We start from the raw sequence: 20,719 nt of genomic DNA on the forward strand, positions 1-20,719 counted from the left end.
CAGAAAATGCAGCTGATTTGTAGTAAAGATAACTCAGAATAACATATGGTCCCAATAAACATGGGCTTAATGAAAAGAAAACAAGCAGGCAGACAGGAGTCTGATTTGGGCCTAGGAATTTTTTGGGGAAAAAAAGTTCCTTGAAACAAAGGTCTATTTAAAACAGTCACGAAATGTACTCTAATTAAAACTCTGAGAGCAACTGGAGATTTTACTTAAAATATAAATACAGAAGCCCTTCCTCCATTTTACATTTAATACTGAAGGTCAAATGAGAAGTTTCCAGAAAGAAACTGCACCTTCAGCTGAGCCTTCTGTGAGGTTGGTGAACAGTTTCACTTCAATGGCAGTGGAGAGGATGTAATGCTGTAGGTCCAGAGCCTAATTACAATTTATCTTGGGCTATCTTTAGCCCCTTAAACACACTGTGACTTTTTGGAATGTATTCAGTTAACAAAATCCTAGTTTTCACCAGCCAAAAGGCTAAGAATACTAGCAGGCAGCACGAGGCCCACAGAAGTCGCCCCGCTTTGCCCAACCCACCTATTTAATGTCCCCACCAATGTGTCTGGAAGTGCCTTGATTTATGACTTCCTTTGTTCTCTGACTATAAAAATTTCATCAAATTGTTACTACATTGGGACACGGAATTTGGGGTAACCTACATCTGTTCCTGGGCTATGGCCACTTACATTTGGCTTCAGAATAAACTACCGCCTACCCTTTTGAGGTGACAGTTGTGTATTTGTGTTGGTACAAGCTAAAATAAAAAATGCATATGTACAAAAAAGAAAGAAACCATAAAATTTGGAAAATAAAGATAAAAAGGAAAACGATTTTTACTCCAAGTGTCCCGCCACAACCTCAGCTGAGATTCTGGCATACTTCCTTTTAGCTTTTCCAAAGCTTTTTCTGGTACTTCTGACAAAACAGGATAAAAGAAGTAATAACCACTTCACCCTCAACCGAGCATCTTCTCTAATAGCACATTTCTGTCCCTGGGAGGACTGCTACCCTCCACCAACAGGCCCGGGAGCCACTGCTCCACTCATTCTGTACAGCAGACATTACTGTATTAGTGCACATTTTTCTTACTTTTAAACAATAAAAACTTACAATCTTTAGCATTACATCCTTTTCAGGAAATAAATGTATACACTTACTTACTCCATTCATATCCCTTTACTAAGCTGAATGCAATTAAAGGAGATATTAAAGGTCTTTATCTTTTTAGGATAATTAAAGCGGATCATCATTCAGCTATAACTGGGGCACAGGGGTGGGGGATAACATAAAACAAAATCAAATAAAAGCAAAACCGTACAATGCAATGCTGAGTGCTTTCTGCAAGGCAAGTATTCCAGAAACGTTTGATTTTATAATTTGACTCTAATTTGCCTATTTGTTCACCTAATTTGTTGCAGTTTAAAACTCTGCTCTTTGTCATAAAATGGAACTGGACAAGGAGAGAAGAGTTCAAAATAAAACCCGATATTGACATAAGAATAAAAAACATCGGTTTAAACTTATTGAAGAGATACAGATGTCATCTTGCAGTCTTAGTCTAAGACTTTGATTATGAAAGTAATGAAAACCAAAAGGGAACTGCTAAAGGCCATGCTTGCTGGTTTTAAGAAGGATTGGTATAGCCTAGGAATATTTGAGCAGAATTATCCAATAATCAGAAACACCAAGGCCTGGCTGCCGCTGGAGACCACATGCAAACTAAACAGAGGCAAGCAAGCGGCATGCTCACACTCCAGCCGCACTAGGAAAATGCAATCGCTAAGGCTAGCTAGCATTTAAGGAAGCAAATATACACCACAATCTAAAAATAATACCCCTACAATTACAGGCTTTTTGAAGTTAAAAGGGATTTTTCCAAAGAAGCCTCCCCGAGGCTGCAATTCAATCTTGTCATTGCAAAGCCATTCCTGTTTTCTTTGCTAAAGAAAATAGGTTCTCTAATAAATACATCACAAAGAACTATTAAAAAAGAATATGCATATAAATAAATATATTCATATCTATCCTAGACTATTGAGAGGAAAAAATCTGGGCTAATAATGAAATCAGAAACAAAAAGACAAATTTAAAAAATAGGAACTTATTTTTTGTATGTGAAATCTTTTATTTCTGACTTTTAAGACAACTTAGAAAGTTGTCACTAAAAGACAACTAACTGTAACTTTAACTTATAAACACAGACTTGCAAATTGTCACACTTGTATCTTTAAAACATGTAAGGTGGGCACTGTGCTGTAGGCCTGCAATCTTAGCACCCAGGAGGCTCAGGGAGAAGGGTCACAGTGAATTGGAGGCAAACCTGGGGTACAATGTAAGACTGTCTAAAAAGAAAAATATCCATAAAATTCCTCAAGTCTCTCCAAAACAAAGACTCAAAGATATGTAAGTATATGCTTTATTTTTATATTTTATCAGCCAAGGGAGAGCCAAAAGCAAACACTGAGCCATATGCCCAGCACACACTGCTTCATGTGTTGACACATACACAGAACTAGGCACACACTTGCTTGTTTCTGCATTACAAATCACGCCCACTGCCTGTCAACACTGCAATGACCTCATTCGGCTCCAATACCAACATAACGTCCACATTCATTTTTTCCCTGTTTTTAGAGACAAGGTGATTCTCTCTTAATCTGCTGCCCATTTCCTACTGGTTGAACTCCAGAATTTCCAAATATCTTCCTTTCCTGAAAATTTAATTATTTTAGTGAGGAAAATGTACATTTATCACCTGGACTCACAGTAAGTCTTTCTTCTCTAATCTGGCAGTTGATTTTCTGGTTAATTTAAAGTGGCAGAAGTGAAACCTTTAACCCTTGACTCTTCTCTGATTATTTCATGTGAGCTTTTCTGGGATCAGAGACTGATGTAAGCTTCTGGTATACTGCTCAGTTAAAGAACTACTCACTGAGCAGTGGTGGTGCAGGCCTTTAATCCCAGCACTTGGGAGGCAGAGGCAGGCAGATTTCTGTGAGTTCAATGCCAGCCTGCTCTACAGAGCGAGTACAGGACAGCCAGGGCTACATGGAGAAACCCTATCTCAAAAACCCAAAAAAACCAAACCAAAACCAAAACCCAACTCACTAATTAAAACAATAATATAGTCTGTTATATAATGTCTTTAAACTTTACATACGTAATATGTGTGAGTGTTTTGTCAGCAGGTATGTCTGTGGACCTTGTTCATACAGTGACCATGGCAGCCAGAATGGGGTGTCATATCCCCTGGGACTGGACATGTGAGCAGCCACATGGGTGCTAGGAATGGCTTCTGGAAGAGCAGCCAGCACTTTCAGCCTTTTTGCTATGCTTTTTTTCCCAAGGTGTGTGTGTGTGTGTGTGTGTGTGTGTGTGTGTGTGTGTGTGTGTGTACGTACGTACACGTTGTGCACATCCTGAAAACAGAACTCAGACCCTCTGGAAAAACAGCAAATGGCCATAACCACTGAGCCATCCCTCCAGCCCAATATAATGCTCATGTAACAGAAAAGGAAGTACAGGACATTTTTCCTCACTTCATCCCAGAATCCACATTACAGTGATACCCTCACAGTTCAGTAAACAGCTTGACTTAAGAAAATATGTAAATTAAAGCCAATCAAATGTTTGAAAGGTAAGCAGCCACCAGAAGACACTTGGAACTAGGGATGCTGATGAGATCACAGAAGCACTAAGAAATGCATACACACAGCAGCAGCGAGGCAGGGAAAGACTTTCCAACACAGTCTTGCTACTTGGCAATTTCCCACTTTCCTGAGCCCTCTGGAAGGTAAAGAGTGTGCTGAAATGTCCCACCCTCGGTGCAGGCAATTTCCACTTAGAAACTACACAACTGGCCCCTGATCTCAGTCAGATATCTTGTTTCTGGACCTTCACACCAAAAGGACTTTAACCCAGATATTCGGTATTATGAAAGAACTAAGGGTGAGTCTTACGAAGATTCTTCTAGATACCAGTTGTCAGTATTCTTGGGTAATTCCCTTCCTCATTCTCCAGGGTTCCCACTATGAGGAAGGGATCTAACGGTGTGAAACTTAGTTCCCAGTGAAATAGTTCTTGGTTAGAAATAGATATGTGAATCTTGTTGACACAGGGTCACATATGGCTCATGCTGACCTCCAACTCACTATCCAGAAGAGAATGACTTTTAAACTCTTGATCTTCCTGCCTTCATTTTCCAAGTGCTAGTATTCAAGTGTGTGTCATTACATCTGGTTTTTTTTTTTTTTATTAAAGTCATTTATGTGTTTGTGTGTGCATGAGTGCACATGTTGGTGGAGAACAGATGTGATGTCTGAGGGTCTTAGTGATTTCTTCTTCTTCATCTCTTCCTCTTCTTCCTCTTCCTCCTCCTCCTTCTTCTTCTAAGAGAGTCTCTCATTGAGCCTGGACCATATCAGTGATTTCCAGGGATCCACTTCTTCATACCCAGGACCCAGTGTTAGAGTTACAGACACATGCTACTGCATGACTTTTTTTCCCCCCTGAGATAGGTTTTCTCTGTGTAGCCTTTGCTGTCCTGAATTCGCTTTATAGACCAGGCTGGCCTCAAACTCACATGGCCTCGAACCCCTGCCTACTGAGGGTTGGGATTACAGGCATGGACTACCAAGCCTGACTCTTGGCAATCTTTGAGTTATCTCCAAACTTTGTAGCATTTACCATGTCATGTGCTGCATGCTTGATGAAATCAGTTTTTCCTCAATTAGACTTGGAATATAAATAGATGTGTACTAATTAAAGCATGTCTTGTCAATGTAGACATTCTGCAATTCTTGGTGATTTCTATGTGTTTGATTTTTAAGACAGGGCCTTATTAGGTAGCTCAGGCTGGTCTCAAACGTGAATCCCCTGCCTCTCCACCTCCTCACTGTTGGCATTACCATCACATGCCACTATGCTTGGATTTGGTAATGTTAGAAGTCTGAGCTTCCCACTACACCGTAAGCCCCACACAAGTAGAGAACACGTCTATTTTGCACACCACTTTGAACCATGGGCTGTAGTTTCCCGCACTATTAGCAGCTTAACAAGCACTTCAGGCAGTCAGCCACTCCTGATACCCATCTTAAACATATACAAAGATGAAACTCTTCTTCTCCCCTGACTCTGCCCCACTCCTCCTTTCCAGTGATGGGCACTGAACTCAGCTCTTGTGCTTTCTCTACCACTGAGCTACGTCCTCAGCCCCCAAAATGAAACCCTTTGACTCTGTGCATAACCTGCTGGGTTTCCTGAACATGGCTTTCCCATCTTTCATACCTTAGTAAAAGGTGTTACTTTTAAGCAAACTGATGAGTAATCCATAATTCTTCCTTCCCTCATTTCACGTTTCAATCCATCAACTAAATATATTAATTCTTTCTTCTTCTACCTCCACAACTACCTACCCAATTCACCATGATATTGCTTGAAATACTAGGGTTCTACTGTGGGGCTGTTTTGTTTTGTTTTGTTCACTTTTCTCTGTATAATAGCCTTAGCTGTCCTGGAACTCTCTTTGTAGACCAGGCTGGCCTCAAATTCACAGTGATCCCCCTGCCTCTGCCTACCAAGTGCTGGGATTACAGGTGTACACCACCACACCCGGCTCCTGTTTGAAATACTGTAATGGATTTCTAGTTACCCTTTATTCTTTTATATATAACGAGTGCTTTATTTTCATTTTATTTTATGTCACTGAAAGAGTGCTCTAAAATATAAATCGGTAGAGCTGGAGAGATGGTTTAGTGGTTAAGATATAAATCAAGTCACACTCCACCTAGGTAAAAAGCTCTGATTTCTGTTCCTATGGTTCCAGCAAAGCTCCACACCACCTAGCCCTCGCCTACACTCTGGCTCACTATGTCCAACCAACTGGTCCTAATGTCTTACAGTTCTGTTCTTCCTGAACCCCAGACCACCTTTTGTGGCATCTTCAATGCCTTTGATCCTCACTCAAAACTTCACCTTCTCTAAGGGGCTATTCTCTCTCTCAGCAGCCCTGTTACCATGAGGTTTAGTTTCTTCATACCAGACTTAGACCCAGTAAAGACACCAGCTCTGCATGTACATCAGGGCCCGACATCCAGTAACCAGCCAACAGTTCCCAAACAAACAATCCTCTGTCCAATCTGTCTTGCCTTTTAATAAGTAAAACTGTCTCCTCGACATCTTCTCACTTTCTTCTAGGAGTGTTAAACTGTGAAAAGTAGGAATAATGAAGGCCTGCTTAAGCCTATGGACGCAAGAAAGGGACTCCTGGTAGGATCCCAGAATGAAGTGTCTGATCTGGTCTGTCACTAACCCTCACTCTTTCTACTTCATGGGCCCAGAGAGTCAGTAGGAAGAAAATCTGCTTCTTATTACTTTCCTCCAGATAGGCGTTTCCTTTTTCCAACTTAAAATTCATTACATTCTTTTTCAGGATGCTAGGCTATTACATAATCCCTCAAATGTCAACTGTTTGAAACTTGGCCCTTAATGTTACACGTCTTTCTCTCTTTTGTATTATTACAAAACGTCTTAAATGGAACCAGAGTCACGAAGGTGCCCTAAGACACAGACCCCGGGCCTGTAGCCTGGGCCCTATCCTCCTCCTCTGATGAGCTATAATCATTGAACAAGCCGAAGCACTCTCCCACCTTCACCCCAAGAGCAGAATAGTCGGGGCAGATACTGCCGAAGGGGTCAGTGACCTGGAAAGCTGTGTGCCAGAGGAGACAGTCTCGGATGGGGATAATGAGAGGGGAAATGAGACCGCCTGAACAGGACTACAAACCAGGCCTTCACTAAAACACAATTTAATAATTGTGCTCTCAATTTCTGCTTCAGACCTTCCACAGACCCACAGTGGCAGCTTTTGTCCATTATTTTACCAATGCCTCGTACTATATGCTCCCCAGAATGTAGTACAAGGAATGAGGCTCAACTTACAATCAAACTTGAAACTTCTTTTTATCGAACAGTGCAAACTGAATGAAGCCACAGATGTCTTAGAGATGGAAGGGCTACTGGAAATAACCAGGCCAGTGTGTTCCAAAGTGTTAGAAGGAAAATTAAATAGTAAACATTTTCTTCACACAGCTGTTTTATTGAGATATAAATCACAGCTTGGGAAGTTCACCCTTTTTAAGTGTATTAATTCAGTTATTTTCAGCATACTCAGTTGTAACATTTCTACCACCCAAAAAGAAACACCCAGTAGCCATTCTCTAACAAATACATGCCTTTGGACCTTTTATTGTGAACTTATAAGACGGGCTACAATGTAGTGTTTCATTCACTCACATTCACACACATTGGGGTTTGTTTGTTTGGTTGGTTTGTTCTGTTTTGTGACAGGGTTTCTCTGCGTAGCCTTGGCTGTCCTGGACTCACTTGGTAGATCAGGCTGGCTTTGAACTCAGAGAACCCCCTGCCTCTGCCTCCCAGAGTGCTAGGATTACAGGTGTGCACCACCACGCTTGGCATCATTGGTTATATTTTTGTTTCTCTTTTTCTGCTTCTCATTTTTTGTTTTATTTCAGTCAGGTTATCACCTGTGACCCAGGCTGGCCTGGGTTTTGTGGCAACACTCATAGCTTAGCCTTCCAGGAATTATAGGTGTAAACCATTACACCTGACTTGTCCAAATACATTTTTTTTAAAAAAAGATGTATTTATTTTATGTATACATATAAGTACACTGTCTTCATGCATACCAGAGGAGGGCATCAGATCCTATTACAGATGGTTGTGAGCCACCATGTGGTTGCTGGGAACTGAACTCAGGACCTCTGGAAGAGCAGCCAGTGCTCTTAACCCACGGAGCCATCTCTCCAGCCCTTGTCCAAATACATTTAAGAGCTAACATTTTAGCGTCTGCCATGCTGAATTCTAAACATGGATACCTCACAGTAAAATCTAGAACAGAGGTTCCCAACTTTCCTAAAACTGTGACTCTTTAATACTCATGTTGTGGTGACCCCCAACCATGAAATTACTTTTGTTGTTACTTCATAACTTTAATTCTGCTACTGTTATGAATGTAATGTAAATATCTGTAGGTTTTGATGGTCTTAGGCAACTCCTGTGGAAAAAATATCCTTGGACACCCCCCCCCCAAAGGAGTCACAACCCACAGGTCAGAGAACTGTTGATCTTGAAGGTACCACATACAAGACTGTGAATATTAAAGTACAAAAGGATTAAGGGTAAGTAACTTGCTGAAGTCTGCCTAAAGGTCTCACTCTACAACAGTGGGATAAAAACGGCCAACTAGCATAGATAGCTATCTTTGGGCTAACTAGAACACAGAGAGGGAAGCCGAATTAGCCATGAATTCCCAGCATTCTTTCTTTCTTTCTCTTTCCTTTTCTGTTAGTTTCCTTACTATTTAATAGCTAAATTTAGAAGCTAATTAGTTAATTAATGCTAGGCTCCTGACAGAAGCTTTCCCTTCTCCAAATGCTTGCTTTTAATAAACAACAGCCCCAACTCGTTAATTTTAATATTACAGGTTTTCTTAAAAACTTTGTTGAGACTGAGTTTTGTTTTCCCCTAAAGTGTCTCACCCTGTAGATAACACACTCCTCCATTACTTTTGTCATCTTTTGATGGCAAGTAATACTAGGGTTTTTTTTTTTTTTTTTTTTTTTTTCATCTCCTAGGTGAATGTCACTCCTCCTCTGTGCACACATAGCCCTGCTGGCATCTCTACTCTGAACACGTTTGCCTGAATCCAAACGACTTAGAGCTCCTGTCTTATGCTCCCTATCAGCCTGAGGTGTACCGGGAGGCACACGCTAGTGTCAAGTCCCAAAGCAGAGCAAGTGCAAGAAGGGCAATCAGAAAGCAGCCAAGCTTCCTATTCATCTTGGGTTGTAATTGCCCAAGAAACACACCCCTCTCCTCAAGCCCGCCGCTCCAGGGTGATTTAACGATTCGTAGTGGTCCCCCACCCACCAGCAGGGTCTCAGGCGGCAGCCCTGTGGAGCCTATCAGTGTGGACTGCCACTCTCGGGCCAAGTCAGGCAAATTAACAAGTGACAACAAACTGGCTAGGTTAAGGTTAGGGTGAGGGAGCTGCACCGACGAATCCCGTGTGCCCGGCGTGGCTAGGCGGAGCGCAGGCACCTCTCAGCTTTCTGACAGGGACCCGGGCCCGGGACTAGGGTCGGGCAGAGCAAGGGGCCCCGGTCTGGGAGGTGACAGAGCAAAGGCCTGGAAACTCAAGTCACCACCCCCGGGGGTCGGAAGATCTTCAGGTCAGAGAGAGAGAAGCCGAGGGCAGGGAGCGGCCTCCGGGTCCCCCGCCGCCCGCGGGTCTGGGGGTACACGCGCACCCACCCCGCCCCCCGGCCGCGCGCCATCTTGGAGCGCTGAGGCGCTCGCCCGGGACCGCCCCGACTGCGGCTACTCACCCGCGCTGCCCGGGGCCAGGGCCCCCGTCACCTCAGCGACCCCCGCCGCGGCCAGCAGAAGCAGCAGCGCGCCTCGCGGGGTGGCCGGGACGCTCGCCGCCATGTCCGGGCCGGGCGGGTCCGAAGCCGCGGGATGCTCGGACCCAGCTTGGCCGCAGCAGCCGCTGGCACCAGGCCACGCCCCCCGGCGCCTTGGACCTCTGGTGATTGGCTGGTGCTCTCAGAAGCCCCGCCCTAGCCGCGCTGAGTTTCCAAAAACTACCCCCGGAGGGCGGCAGCGCGCCCTTGGACCCTGGCTCTTTGTTGTGGGCCAGCTGTGTATCGCCTTTGGCCTCGGGCTCCTGGACGTCGGTCTTCAAACGGAAAGTCAGAGGCTTGGGACCCCGGCATGCTGGGCCACATGGGGACCCCCGCAGTTCAGAGGCAACGAGCCGGCCAAGATCACTCTGCAGGTCCGTCTGATAGCCAAGGACTAAGTCAAAGCTGAACCACAGGAGTTGCACCTGAATCCTCTTCAATATCCCGTCCAGCCTCCACCTAAAGAAGGTCACCTGGCCTCCCGTGAAACCCAAAAGGCTCTGCTGAGGGCATGGACTCACAGGGTGGCCTCACTGTGCCATTCACATTGCGGGTACCTTGTTCCGTTCAGAGAAAAGGACAGGGCAGCTTGTATGACTAGACTTGGGAGACCCTTGAAATTCAGATTTGGCAGGAGAGGATTTGGAAGTGGATCTTCCCATGCCACTCCAGCAGCGTGGAGAATGTTCCAGAGGATCTACTAATCAAAGCTAATTCATTGTGTAGGAACGCCTCCCCTCCTCCTGGCTGCTGCACTCTTGAGTAGACAGCGCAGCTTCCATTTTAGAGTTACCTTGCTGTTTAGAATTGAAGCCAGTTGCTTATTTCCAGATGACTCTACTCTGGTCACTAAACTAATCTTTTCTTCCTGCCCCCGCCCACCCCCCCCCCCGGGGGGCAAATAATAGTGGAAAGAGCAAGGTCCTGGCGCACTCCTTGCATTGTACACTGCTCCCAACTAACCCTGTATCTACGCATGAGAGCATTTTACTTCTGAGTCTCGCCCAACTCTCACGCTGGCCTTCCTTGATAAGATGAATGAAGATACTGTGATTATTTATTCGTGTATATTTTGGAGATAGGATCGCATACGACTCAGGCTGACCTTGAATTTACCAGGAAACCAAGGCCGGTCTTGCTTTTCTTATCAAGTGCTGAAATTACAGGCATCCAGCTTGTACTGTATTTAGAATGCCTAGGACAGTACTTGACCCAGTGAGTAATGTGAACACTCTCAAACTGAGAGAGCTTAACTTGGGCCACGGGACTAGCTGGCTGTAGTTATTTCCCACCCTTCCTCAAGTACTTTGTACATCTCTAAAAAGACCAGACTTCTTTCTTTCTTTTTTGTTGTTGTTTTGTTTTTTTGAGACAGTTTCTCTGTGTAGCCTTGGGTGTCCTAGGCTCACTTTGTAGACCAGACTAGCCTCGAACTCACAGCGATCCGCCTGCCTCTGCCTCCCTAGTGCAGGGATTAAAGGCATGCGCCACCCCGCGCACAATAGGCTTTCCTTAAAAACAACTTTTTTTTTTTTTTGAGAATTTTATACATGAGTATTGTATTGCATCATTTCTTCCCCACCTTCTTCCCTTTTTAACTAAGGCTTTACTTTTTAGAGAAGTTTTAGGCTCGTAGCAAAGTTGAATGGAAGGTACAGAAAGCACGTGCCTCTTGCCCTTGCCCCTCATGTCCCAGCCTCACAGGCAATCAGTGTCTCCCACCAGTGGTACAGCTGTGGCAACGAGTGCGCCTGCGCTGACCCATCACTAGGATTCACTATTAGGACTGTGCAGTCTGTGCGCTTTGACAAATGTATAATATTTATCTACCCTCTCTTCCTATTAACTTTTTGTTTGTTTGTTTTGTTTTGTTTTTCAAGAGGGTTTCTCTGTGTGGTCTTGACTGTCCTGGACTCGCTTTTGTAGACCGGACTGGCCTCGAACTCACAGCGATCCACCTGCCTCTGCCTCCCTAGTGCTGGGATTAAAGGCGTGCACCACCACACCTGGCCATCCTATTAACTTTTAAAAGTGTAGCAGTTAGAAAAATTATGCGGCTCACTTTGGAGCTCACAATGTATTTCTGTCCTATAATGCCGAAGTAATCCTGTTTCACTTTAAAATGATGGTTAGAGATTAGTGTGGTACTTTTTAAAAGGATTGATTGACCAGTGATTGTTCTGATGCGAAGAGCCATCTCCCTGTATTTTAGTTAAAGAAAACCCATTAAATCTCCCCCCTCTCTCTCCCACTCCTCTCCTGTGCTTAGGATTGAAGCAGGGGCCTCACACGTGGTAAGCAGGTGCTGTACCACTGAGCTATGTCCCCAGCCCCCTCCACAAATCTTTTGATTAATGGTTTTGTGGTGTATTTTCCCTGTGATTTTATCCCTCCTTTTTATTTCATTTTGAGACAGGGTCTCCTTAGGTAGTACCTTACTGGCATTGAAAGCCTCCTCTCTCAGCTTCCAAAGTGCCCCACCCCCTTAAAAGTTTTCAAGTATAGTTCTCTTTGTGTTTTTCTATTCCCCTCCTCATAATAGTCATGTCTCCCCCTTTTAATATTCTTGATAACATTTTTATTTTTATAACAGCAATTTAATGTCCTTGTTTGATCATTCAGTATCTCTATATCTACTTATATTGATTTTTCCAGTTCTGAGTAATATTTTCCTTTTCCTTTGCATACTGGGCAGATTTTGGTTGTATGCTATACATATGAATTTTGTGTTTGGAGTGCTAAATGAGTGTGTGTGTGTGTGTGTGTCTGTGTGTGTGTGTGTGTGTGTGTGTGTACTATAAGGACTGTTGCTATGGTTTTTCAGGCATGCAGTTAAGTTACTTGAGGATCTACTGAGATCACACATCTGTTTCATCAGTGTCACCATATTTTCCTTTTATATGATTAAATGTATGAATGACAAGCTCTTTAAAGTCCTAGTCTACTAATTCCAGCATCTGGATAATCCTGGCAAGGAATTCTAGTGACTGATTTTAATCTTGATAATTGATTGTATTTTCTAACCTCTTCATGACTAATACATTTGTACTTTACAGTAGACCTAGGACAAGCTCCCTACAAGCCCAGTCTTCACCATTAGGTCATGGCTTGTTACTGTAGCAAGAAAAATGGAAACTATAGAAACAGAACCCAACAGGAAGCCTAAACTTATAAATAAAGTATAATTCACGAGTTTAACATTCTGCACATTGGAAAGGATAACATAACTTGAAGCCGAATATTTTTAAAAAAGTATTCATGGGGAGGCCTGGTGGCACTCAGAGGAAGGATAGCAGGCTACCAAGAAGAGACTTGATACCCTATGAGCATATACAGGGGGAGGAGGTCCCCTTCAGTCACAGACATAGGGGATGGGAGTAAGGGGAAAGTGGGAGGGAGGGAGGAATGGGAAGATACAAGAGATGGGCTAACAACTGAGATGTAATATGAATAAATAAAATAAAATATTTTTTAAAAGTAATAAAAACAAAAAAAAAAGTATTCAGTACCAAGTATAGGGGATGGAGGAGAGAGATGAGAAAGTGTGCTGCTCAGTGACTGATGTATGCAACGTTGGACTTCCAGAGGGAGAAGAGAATTAGAGGGCAGAAAATGAACAAGAGATTGGTACCTGGCAACTTCCCAAATGAGGTGGAAAGCACACAGAAAGCTGAGTGTACCCTTAGGACAAATTCAAAGAAATTTCACCCTATACATCGTAATGAAATCGGCAGATAAGGATACAATGGCTACCTATAAGACGGTAATAATCACGCAGAGGAAGGCTGATATTTTCAGAAACAACGGAAGCCACTCAGCCACCCCCAGCGCTATCACCCTAGTCAATCACTCTGCCTTGCTTAGGCTGTGGAAGAAGCTTCCTAAGTGACCTTTCTTTCATCCATTAGCCCCTGTAGTCTTTTTTCAAAAAAAGCAATTACAGAAACCCTTTTAAGCAGCTTGCTTTATTACTCTGTAGAGCCTTCTAGAGTCCTCCCATCCCACTCAGGAAGTAAGAATCACAGTAATTACGGTATCTCCCTACGCCTTCCTGCTTACCTCTCTGACCTCATTTCTCAGTGACCCTCTGATTCGGGGACACACACTCCAGCCACATCCTGCGTGCCTGGGCTTAGTTCCTCCATGCGGCTCTAGCTTGGGCTCTTTGCACAGTTCTCTCTCTCTCCTCGGTGAAAGGAAGCGGATTTATTTAAATTTTGGCCAGAACTAGTGAGAGGAAGGTCTTGGCTCCTCTCAACCATTCACAGAACACCTGATGCCCTCTTCTGGCTTTGTGTGTATACAGTCACACACTTGAATGAACACACACACACACATATTTAGAAAAAGAAGCTGCAACAAAAGCCAGGGGATGTGCATATGTACATTTAGATCTAGCTGTGAGGCAATTACAGCCCTGTGAGAAGTCGTGCCTGGGAGTAGCTGTTCCTCTGGCTTTCCTTGCCTCCAGCTTAGGATTTCTTAGATCAATTTTAGTTCTTCATTCTTACAGACCGAGGGGATGGCCAATGTGTGTAACAAAGGATGCTGGTCAGTCAGCCACAGCCCTTCACATCCTCATCAGTCCCCGATGTTGTGATCCTCTAGTGCTGGGGGGAGAAGTTCAGAGGTGAAAAGAGGGTTGCTTGTGAGAGAGGCACTGGCTGGGTCACAGAGACCCTGGGACCGAGATCTGGCCCTTATTTCCTTTGTGGAAGGGATAGATCTTATGAAGTTTCTCTATACACAGCTTGTGAGGAACTGAATAGAAACAGCTTCCAGTGTGTGTCTGTTCTTGCTCCCCACAGAAGAGTAGATGGCTGCTTTCTGTGCCCTTCACAGAAGGCAATGTAAAAGTTTGCAAGCCAAGATCTTGAAGAGAACTCAAGTTCAGAAGGAGGGGGGCGGGGAGAGCCTAGAGCCGCTGTGTTCATGGCCTGTGCAACTGGAGGCCAGATGAGAATGCAGGTGTCAACAGGGGCTGACAGTGACAGCTGAGGACCAGATGCCCTGCCTTCTTCCAGGCCCAACTGCTGGCTTGGGCTCTAGAAACTTCTTTCAAAATCAGGGCAGATGTTTGAGAATGGCCTTGACTAAATTAAGATTCCCCTGAACCGAGGTTAGGTTTTGATCAATCAGAGGGAACGGGATGTGCAGAGGCAATTGTTTATCCATTAAAGATCAGAGCACACTGTCAGAACTTCCCAGCCAGAGACATTATTTTCCATTTGTGCATCACGCTTACTATTTATTAGTTTACTAACTGGGAATGTGACCTTGGAGAACAAAGCCTGCCCGTTGCCCTGGAGCAGAAGCAGCTTAGCTGGGGCCTGCTGACTTTCAGACAAGAAGCTCTTCCCCACTGCATCCAACACCAATATGTTATAAAACTCACCACTATGCTCTCCAACCTGAGAAACCCTCAGTCTGAGATGTCCGGACATTATTCTGCCTCCAAAGAGCGCTCCAGACATGAGCCTGTATACCTGGCATCGACCTTGTAGTCTTGTCCCTCTGTTTATTCATTACTATAACATTCAAATTTCAATCATTTCAGGTGCTGGAGAAAGGGCTCAGTGGTTAAGGGAGAGGACCCAAGTTTGGACCTGGCACTCATGTCAGACTTTTTAGAATTATATTGAGAGTTCAGGACATTATTACACTTTTGTGGAAGCCTCTAGGATGTATGGCATCAAGAGCGAGCTTCTTTGTGAGCCACGGACTCTGTTGAGGGTGTAACTCCAGCTCTAGGAGGTCCTTCTGGCACCCTCAGTCACAGCACACATCTCTATCTCCCTACACGCATACACACACACAATTAAAACAGTTTGTTGTGGTGGTGGTGGGTTTTTGTTGTTGTTGTTGTTATTGCTTTTGTTTGTTTGTTTTGATAAAGGGTTTTACAATGTGGTCCTGGCTGTCCTGGAAATTCATTTTGTAAACCAGGCTGGCCTCAAACTCACAGAGATCTACCTGCCTCTGCCTCCTGAGGGCTAGTGCACCACCACATGCGACCTTTAAAAATATTTAAAAGAAAACTTTTAGTTTAGGGCCAAGGGTATAGCTCAGTAGTAGACAATTTGCCCAGCAGGCAACTCTACATTTCATCTCTAGTACTGGGGAAAAAAGTTAATTTCTTTATGAGCAATAGAATCCATATATAGGTGACGGTTTGAAACAGATCTCACTGGGAAGCCCAGACTGTTTTGAAACTTGACACTTCAGCCTTAGCCTACTGAGCACTGAGAGTCCAGGCATGTGCCGCCGTGCCTGGCTGCATTTATGGTATACTTTCAGACTTGGGGCTGGAGAGATGGATTGAGAGTTAAGAGCACAGGCTGCTCTTCCAGAGGACCAGGGTTGGTTTGATTCCCAGCATCCACGTGGCAGATCACAACTGCCTGTAACTCCAGGTCCATGGGACCTAACACCTTTTTCTGGCCTCCTCTGGCACTGGTTACATATGTGGTATACAGACATGCATATAGGCAAGACATTCGTAAATGTGAAAAGAAAATAAAAACAAAATTTAGAAGTTTAAATGTACAACAGTTTCTCAATTCAAAGAGCAAAGGCGAATTCCAAGGCAATAAGTAAAGTTTGGATGAACTTGAGATGTGGAATTGCAGATGACAGAAGCAGCTACACAGGTTGAGCTTCCAACAAGTTCCTGTATCTTGGCTTTGTTTTGGTTGGTTCACACACAGAAATAGTTTGCAAAGGGTCATGTTTTGTTTTCAATAACTTCTTTTGCAACCTTACACAACAGTTTAATTAAGATAGCATGGCAAAAAAATGCACTGGAAAATTTTTGTCCCAAGATTGACTCATGCCTGCAAGACCAAAATTTGGGAAGTTGAGGCAGGAGTACCATGGGTTTCAGGATGCCCTGGCCTACAAAGTAAGTGCTAGGCCAGCCCGGACTATAGTGAGACCCAATTTCAAAACAAAGATTGATTTATGCAGAGTTATGCACACACAAATCCCTGCATGTGCAAAGAGGCATATAGCAAGTTTCTTCACGATTGCAAAACTTGGAGCCAAAAGGATGTCATTTGACAGGTGAGCATGTAAATAAATTGTGGTTGGCCTCAAGCATGGAGTATTAGTGTAGCACTGACAAGAATTGAGCTACCAAGCCATGAAAAAGATATGTGAGTATACAGTGCTAATGTAAGAAGCCAGTCTGAAAGGGACACCATCGTTAGCCCATCGTCATGACATTCCATGAAGGTAAACTTTAGAGACACTGGAAAGATCAGTAGTTTCCAGGGTTGGGGAAAGAAGGGATCAATAGGCACAGCATAGGATGGGCTTAGGGCAGTGGAACTGTCCCGTAAGGGACTCAGGAGTGTTCAGGACACTACTACGCCATTGTGGAAGCCCTCGGGATGTATGGTACCCAGAGCGGACCCCTTCATGAGCCACAGACTCTGTGGTGGTGTCTGTCAGCTGTAGTGGATGGGTCATTCTGGAGCAGGGAGCATCATGCGCACAGGGAACCTCTATCATTTCTGCCCAGTTCTACTGTAAGCACAAAAACTTCTCTAAAACTTTCCTATTAATAAGAAAGTCAGTTAAACAACAATTATCAAACATATATTAAGATTTGATAGCTGCCAAAACTCTTTGTTACAGAAGTAAAGCTGGAGGAGTAGCGATTAAAACTTGGGGTTTGTGCTGGCCAGTTTCTATGACAATTTGACACAAGCTAGAGTCATTGGAGAGGAGGGAGCTTCAATTGAGAAAATCCCTCCATAAGCGTGGGCTGTAGACCAGCCTGTAGGGCTGGGGAGGGCCCAGACCATTGTGGGTGGTGCTTCCGGGTGCTGGTGGTCCTTGGTTCTGTAAGAAATCGGGCTGAACAAACCAAGAGAAGCAAGCCAGTAAGCAGCACCCTTCCTTGGCCTCTGCATCAGCTCCTGCCTCCATGTTCCTGCCCTGCTTGAGTTCTTGTCCTGACTTTATTCAGTGACATACAGTGATGTAGATTCATAAGCCAAATGAACCCTTTCCTTCCCAACTTGCTTTTGGTCATGGTGTCATCACAACAATAGAAACCCTAAAATGAGGGTGATCCTGGTGGCACCCATAACACAGGCAGTTACGGTTCCCTTGTTAATTTGCAGTTGGCCTGACACCAGGGGGAACATCTGCACAGAGCAGATGGCCCCAGCCTTCCCAGCGCATAGTTGAGAGCAGTGCATGGGTGTGCTGCCTTGAGCACTTTGCACATGAGTGACGTGCTTAGGCTTTCCCAAGCAGAGGCTCAGCAAGATAAAATAAATGCTCAGAGATGACAGGAAGCAATTCAACCTGAGGTACTATAAACATGAGTCAGCTTGACAATATGATTGCTATTGGGATAGTGGTCTCCAGTATTTAAAAAACAAACAAACAAAAAACAGAAGCAAAACTGAAATGTAAGATGTTTACAGGTGTCCACTGCCTAAATACACACTAAATGCTGTCTGGAATGTATCTGTCTCTCTATTGAGTTATATTACAAGTGAGTTCTAGGCAAGCACTCTACCACAACCCCAGCCCTAGTTATTTGGTATTTTAAATTGTCCCAAAGACTACAAAATTGTATGCATTGCTAGTGAAAAATAACTGAAGATAACATTAGAGTCTTCCTATCAGATTTGATTTTATTTGCAAAATGACTATTCCTCAGTCACCAGTATTTAAAATCTAGCCAGGCCAGGAACAGTAGTGCACACCTTCAATCCCAGCACTCAGGAGTCAGAGGCAGGTGGATCTGTTATTGGAGGGACAGTTTGGTTGACAGAGTATGTCCTAGGCCAGTTAGGGCTACATAGTGACCCTGCCAAATTAATTAATTAATTAATATTTTAAAAGCCAGACACGATTAGGACCTTACAAACCTCCCTCTGGTGAAAAATTTCTCTCTTGTGATTTAATGATCTGCCTGCGTACCTGTCTTACCCCTGAGATCTTCTCTCTGTCGGAGAGTGAGCCACGCTGTCTCCCACAGCTGGCACAAATATGTCATTCTGTTCCTTTTGAGCCTTTTTGTAATTGTGATGTGTTTATGTTCAGCTGTAATCCATTTGAGTTTTATGGCACCATATGGTATGACAAACGGTTCAAAAGCCAACTACCTGATAGAATATTGTCACTGTCCTACAATATTAAGAAGCGATTCATCTTTGTGTTATTAATTTTGATCTGTAACATGTATATTACATCATTACATTTTGCGTTCATTTCTGGGATTGATACCACTGATTTCGCAAAACTTTTTTTCCTTCTAGTTTTTTCTTTTTATCATGTCAGTGCCTCACATAGCCTAGGCTGCTCTCACACTCACTATAAAGCTAAAGATGACCTTGAACTCCTGACCCTTCCTGCTTCCACATCCTTGGTGCTGGGATTACAGGCCTGTTCTGCCAAATCCAAATAAAACTTTTAAGCACCAGCTCTGTCTTTAACTAGTCCAGTAATTGTAAATAATTTTTTTTCTTGTCTTTCTTTCTTTCTTTCTTTTTTTTTTTTTTTTTTTTTTTTGAAATTCAAACCTATGGGAAGGATCTCACAGTCAACCTTCCAAAGACTTGCATTAGTCCCCATCCTCACTGGGAAACTGTTCAGTTCTGCACTCCCGGGAGGGATTTAAAAGCAGGAAGCAGGCAGGACCCAGATGCAGCTCAACAGCAGAATGCTTGCCTGAGTTCCACTCCCAGCATCACAAAACAAACAAACCAACCAACCACACACACATACACACATATACACACATACATACACACATACATACACACACATGTACACACACATACACACATACATACATACACACACATACACATATACATACATGCATATATACATACGTATGTACGTACATACCAGCAAAATGTTAATCAGTCCAGATTTTCTTCTCATTTCTTCCTCAAATCAGGGAATTAAAATTTTGGGGGAGTTAGAGCCTAGGATATGAGCAATTAAGAGATTCTCTGGGGGTCTGGAGAGACAGCTAAGTGGTTAGGAAGTACTGGCTGGTTTATGTCAACTTGACAAAAGCTAGAGAGTCCTCTGAGAGGAGGGAGCCTCAGGTGGGAAAATGCCTCCATAAGACTGGCATTAGGCAACCCTGTGGGCATTTTCTTTTTCTTTTCTTTTTTGTCTTTTGTCTTTTTAATTCTTTGATTCTTTTTTTAACTTTTACATACACATTTATATTATTATACATATATACAATAAACTACATATAGCAAGAAGGACCATGAAGCAATTAGGAATTATATAAATGTAACATTCATAACATTTTGCCTATTTCTATTTCACAACCTTGAAGAAAGCATCTTTTCTATTTCGGTGAGTTTACAATTCTGAAGGTGAATCAGTCAGTGATCGGTGCTGCACTGCCCAGCCCACTGTGGGTGGTGTCAGCCTGAGGCAGGTGGTCCTGGATGCTACCTCTTTAGCCCCTAAAATAACAAAACAGGCTGGGCAAGCTGTAAACAGCACTCCTCTGCGGCTTCGACATCGAGTTCCTGCTTTGCTTGAGTTCCTGTCCTGACGTCCTTCAGTGATGAACAGCTATATGGAAGTGTTTCATCGCAGCAACAAAAACCCTAACCAAGACAGCATGCAACTGTTGCCATGAGCTTCTTTCTTTGCTGTATTTGTGTTTCTTATTTTGTACTCAGCTATGTTTTATATCTATTTGCATTTGGCTGCATTTTAGAAGTATGAGATAAAAATTAGGGTAGAGGCAAGAGTTTTAAAGGAATAAATAATAAAACTAATATATAATAAATAATAAACTTATTTTTAAAACTGTATGGGGGTGGGGTTGGGTTGGTGGAGTGCTCTCCCTAGCATGCGTGAAACCCTGAGTTTAATCCCTAGCACTGCATAAACTGGCCACAGTGTCACAACTCTGTAACCTCAGCATTTAGGAGGCAGCAGCAGGTGGATCAGAAGTGCAAGAGACAGCCTCAGCTACATAGTGAATTTGAGTCTAGCTTGTGATCATGAGGACCACACGAAAACACAGTTGTACATAACCACTTAGGTAAGAAATTAGAATTGAAAATTGAAGTTGCTTATTTTATTTGTAATTCAATTTTTGAGGTATAATTTGCAGGAAAAATACCACTCTCTTAATCACTCAGAGATTAAGAACCCTGCTGCTCTTTCAGAGGACCCAGGTTCAATTCTCAGTACCTACGTGGCACCTCACAACTGTCTGTAACTCT

General features: G+C 43.5%; 1 protein-coding gene across 3 annotated transcripts in view; it reads right to left on the reverse strand.

Moving 5' to 3' along the window:
- Reck (reversion inducing cysteine rich protein with kazal motifs) overlaps nt 1-9,570 on the reverse strand; it is a 69,094-nt gene extending 59,524 nt beyond the window's left edge. Inside the window, exon 1 of one of the 3 annotated variants that reach the window (XM_051157069.1) lies at nt 9,414-9,570. In XM_051157069.1, coding sequence (XP_051013026.1) covers nt 9,414-9,516 — 103 coding nt within the window. In that variant the 5' untranslated portion in view covers nt 9,517-9,570. The remainder of the gene's footprint in view (nt 1-9,413) is intronic. The other 2 variants (XM_051157055.1, XM_051157061.1) reach the window with 2 other exon arrangements.
- Nucleotides 9,571-20,719: the final 11,149 nt, after the last annotated feature.

Source organism: Acomys russatus, chromosome 2 (genome assembly GCF_903995435.1).
Source record: "Acomys russatus chromosome 2, mAcoRus1.1, whole genome shotgun sequence".
NCBI lineage: Eukaryota > Metazoa > Chordata > Mammalia > Rodentia > Muridae > Acomys > Acomys russatus.